Source organism: Gavialis gangeticus, unplaced genomic scaffold (assembly GCF_001723915.1).
Source record: "Gavialis gangeticus isolate Ggan-Ray unplaced genomic scaffold, GavGan_comp1, whole genome shotgun sequence".
Classification (NCBI taxonomy): Eukaryota; Metazoa; Chordata; order Crocodylia; family Gavialidae; genus Gavialis; species Gavialis gangeticus.
This window is the reverse complement of record NW_017729014.1, coordinates 2329322-2333633: the sequence shown is the minus strand read 5'-3', so window position 1 is coordinate 2333633 and position 4312 is coordinate 2329322. Positions and strand designations below refer to the sequence as shown.

General features: G+C 60.5%; 1 protein-coding gene across 1 annotated transcript in view; it reads right to left on the bottom strand.

Moving 5' to 3' along the window:
- TNFRSF25 (TNF receptor superfamily member 25) overlaps positions 1-3944 on the bottom strand; it is a 14195-nt gene extending 10251 nt beyond the window's left edge. The window contains exon 1 of the mRNA XM_019511598.1: positions 2837-3944. Within this exon, the coding sequence (XP_019367143.1) occupies positions 2837-2866 (30 nt within the window). The 5' untranslated portion in view covers positions 2867-3944. The remainder of the gene's footprint in view (positions 1-2836) is intronic.
- Positions 3945-4312: the final 368 nt, after the last annotated feature.

Genomic DNA, 4312 nt, shown 5'->3' with positions numbered 1-4312 from the left:
GAGCGCTCTGGGCTCCTCACTACCAGCTGCACAGGACAAGCCTCAGTGACTGAGACACCCCAACCCTCTGCCAACACCTTCTACCAGCCCTGCTCCTCTACCCCCAGGCTACCCCCATGGCCCCTGCCCCCATATCAGCGTGTGCAGCGGGGGGCTGGGGGGGGAACAGGCAGGTGCGTGTGTGTAGCAGGCCAGGCCATGGAGAGTTAACACCGCATATACTTGTTCCCCGCTCTTTTATCTCTGTGGTTGGTGTCTGGGCTTGGAGGCAGCGATTTCCTCCCAAGGAGGAAGCCGTGCCCAGAACACATGCTCCTTGATGGTATCGCACTGCTGACGCATGCCCCAAGTAGGTCATGGCAGCTCAGCCACTTGCGGGGGCTTCTGGGGCCAACACCCTTGGCTGGGCCATCTGGTAGGAGTGGAGGGGGACAACAGTGGGGTCTCAGACAGTGGGTCTGGTCCCTACTCAACCCCTTGGCCTGAGGCCAGCTGTGCTTGGCACTGTACATTCCCATCTATGTCACAGCTTCCCCAAGGCTTTTCACGTCTCAGGAGGAGGGAACTGGTCCCACACTTAGCTTGGTGGAGCACAGGGCCTGCCTGGGCAATGCCACCACCCTGTCGTCCCTTCCACCCCCAATCCTGACCTGCCCCTTGTGGCAGCGCTGGGGGCCAAGGCCTGGGCCCTGCCAGCATGGCAGCAGGGATGCTGTCTGGCACAGTGGCCCTGGCCTTCCCTGGGGAAGGTGGGTGAGCCTGCAAGGGGGCACTATGCCGGCACTCCAGGGTCCTGGGCTGGTGCTGGGGTGGGGGGCGGGTCTTGGGGATTCCAGCGCTGTGGGCGGCTTTTCCAGCCAAGATTGCCTGATTAAAGGGCTGCATCATTTTCTATCACACCCTCCATGGCTGAGCTGGAAACCATCCAGGCATTCACCCATTTGCATATCTCTGTGATCAGATCAGGGCCTCTGCGGGCAGCCCAGACTCTCCCCACCCCTCTGCCTGCTTGTGGCACAGCTGAGTCAGTGCTCCTGCTCACCCCACAGCACCATCCTCCCACCGCCCAGGGGCTGCAGCGTGATGCCAATGGAACCAGCAGAGCTTAACACAGCAAGCCCCCTGGGCCCTGTCTCTGCCATTGGGTGCATGGCGAGGTCCCTGCAAGCCAGGGAGGCCCAACTTCTCCCTTGCCCTGCAGCCTGGCTCCCTGCCCCCATGGCCTCACACCAGTGCTGGCTCCTGCTCTTCCAGCATCCTGCTGCCCCATGCCCTGAGGTGGCAGGTGACCAGCCATGGACCCCCACCCCCATGCAGCCCCCAGCCAAGCCACGTCCTAGCTCTGTCCAGGGCTGTGTGATGGGGGGAGCCTCCAGCCTGCCCCAGTGTTAGGCAGCTGAACCCAGTGTTGCTGCTCATAGCCCTGCACCTCTTCCCCCAACCTTGCACACAGAGGGCAAGACCATCCCTGACCAGGTCGTGGAGGCCACTGCCATTGTTGCCAGCCCCATGTCAGGCAGTCCTGCTCCTCCCTGGGCCCCCCCACATAAAACAAGGCTCTGAGTGCTGGCAGGGCTGGTGTGTGTCCATCACCCCCTGCTGCAGGCAGCATGCCTGGCCAGCACTGTCCCCTCAAGTGGTTTCCAAGGCCAGGTACACAGAGGTCAGATCTTCCAGGCATCAAATGTCCCCCTGAACCACAGGCCAGACAAGCCCCTTGACCTAGCACCACTTCATCCAGAGCAGCCTATGCACCCCTGAATGGGGCCACCTGCAGCTTTCCTCCACCCCTCAGGGGCTGGGGGCCACACACTGCCCACAGCCTGCCCCCAACCAGGCTTTGCTGGGGCAGGACCAGCAAGGGGGGTACAGCCCCCTGAGCAGCTCAGCCAGCCAGTGTTGTCCCCACAGAGACCTGTGCCAGGAGGTGATGCCAGCCCTGTGAGCAGGAGGTGATGCCAGCCCTGCTCCTGTCCCAGCATGGCACAGCCTTACCACTGGAACAGCACTGACACCCTCAGAGGTCTGCCTTATGTAAGGAAGTGAGCCCACTTCCTGCTGCACCTGTGCACCCACAGCCCAGTCTGCAGCACACAAGCAGCTCTGTCAGCTGCCTCCTTCTAGCACTGCCAGCCAGCTGGGGGTAGCACAGCCACCCACAGTGATTGTGACCTTGATTCTGCAGTTCCTTGGTACCATAGCCCAAGCCCCAACCCCGGGACGCCGGGAACTGGAGGCTGGGCTTTCCCCTAGCAGCCACAGCGCGTGACCTTGATTCCTCCTGGGGCATAAGTTGTGTTGCTATTCATCTGCACAGGGGCTGGGGCCTGCAGTCTGTAATGTAGCCTCAGACACCTTTGCTCTGGCTCCTGCACCTTTTCACTTGGTTCCTGGATGCAGGACTGTTGTGCTGCTGCACACTGTTGAAAAGCCACCAAGTTCTACCCCAGAGGTAGCTGCATTTGAGCCCAGAGCCAAGGGAGCCCTACATATACAAGGTTTGGATGATCAAGAGAGGTGGGTGGTTCAACCACCTGCCCACTTGTGCTCGCAGCTGTCAGCTCTTTCCTGGAAAGCCTCTGAGTCTGACCTGCTGCCTCCACCCACAAGCCCAGCTCCTTTCCCGGCAGCAGCCAGAGGGCTCCAGTTCTCAGGCAGGGACTGAGACATTATTATTGGCTCCCCCATCCCTGAGCCAGTGAGAAGCAGGAGAAATAGAATTTGGGACTGTAGGAAATACAAGAGCAGACAGCATAGCAGCCTGCCAGCCCCTCCACCTTCAGGGCCCTGGGTCCCTGCCACTTCCAGCTTGGCTGCAAGCCCACACAGTACTCACCCAGGCTACCGTCAAGGACCAGCTCTTCATTCTTGAGCCCGATCTGGGCTGGTCATAACAGGGCAATGCAGAGAGAAAGTCCGTTGTGGAGTGGCCAGCAAGCCGAGGGGGTCATGGCCTGGCACCAGAGTGACGGGCAAGCAGGCAGCCCATGTTCTTGCTAGCAGCCTGTGTGCTGTGACAGGAGGTGAGTGAGCACGAGTCCTGCCCACAGAGTCTTTTACACACACCGCAGCAGAGGAAATACATGTTTGGAAATGAGTCCCAGGGTGTCAAACCACATGACAGCATCCTGGGGCTGCGTGCGCAGGGGATCTGCCTGGCAGGGTGCCCACTGGCACAGGGCAGCACTCGGGGTGCCTGGAATCCCTCTGTGGTTTGGGTACCCCCCACACCTCCCTTCCTGGGAGCTAGGCCCCTGTGGGCAGCAGCCTGGTCCCCTCTTGGTCCCTCCACAACTCTCCCACCTCAGGCCAGTGACCACAGTTCCCCATCCCTCAGGTCCAGCTCTGGTGGGAGCATGCCTGCACACAGCCCTTGGGGGTGTTCCTGCCTTTGGAACTGGGAGGCACCGAGGGAGCAAGGAGGCAATTAGACTCTGCCAGCTTGAAGGCTCCTGACTCCAGGCCAAGCTTGGGACAGGACACCCAGCACTGATGCTGAGAGCCACAGTGCAGGCACCATGGCCCCTGCCCCCAGGGCTATGGGAAGGGGCCACTCTGGCACCACTCCCTGTACAGGTGTTGTTGCTGATGCTGTCTGTCTCTTTTTAGCAAAGAGCAGCATGTGCACACATCTCCAGCGCTGGCTCCAGGGCAGCCTGAGCAGAGGCCATCTGCACAGCCCCATGGACATGGCATGGCTCACTGCACTTTTGCATACAGCTCATGTGCTCCACCTCCTGTCCAGGAGTCCAAGCACCTGGCTGGGCCAAGCCTGGGCACCTGCCCTCACCAGGGCCAAGGGAGGGGCTTCAGGCAAGCTGTGTGGCTGAAACTCCTTGCTCCTGCAGGAAGCAGACATGCACCGATATGCAGACACACAGATATTCACACACAGACAGACATGCATGCACAGATGCATGCAGATACGCACATAGACACACACAGGCAGGCAGGCAGGCATGCACACCTGTGGACGGACACACACACACACAGAGCACACACCCTGCATGTAGCTGAGCCCCTTTAGGAGCCAGAGCCATTCTTGCTGGCCAGGACCTGTAAAAGAGCATCTGCCGGAGCAGGCCATAGTTGGGCCCCAGCACCATATTCCTGCTGCATGGTGAGAGCCTGGGGGTGCCCTGGGCTGGAAGAGGCCTGAGAGGCACTTAACACTCCAGATCAGCTGTTCTGTGGCAACTTTGTTTCATCAACTGCCCCAAGCCATGTCACGCCCTGTGGGGGAGATACACAGGAGCTTTATGGCAGAGGGCAGGGCCCTGCTTGCAGGAAGCCCCCAGCCACTGGGTACCAC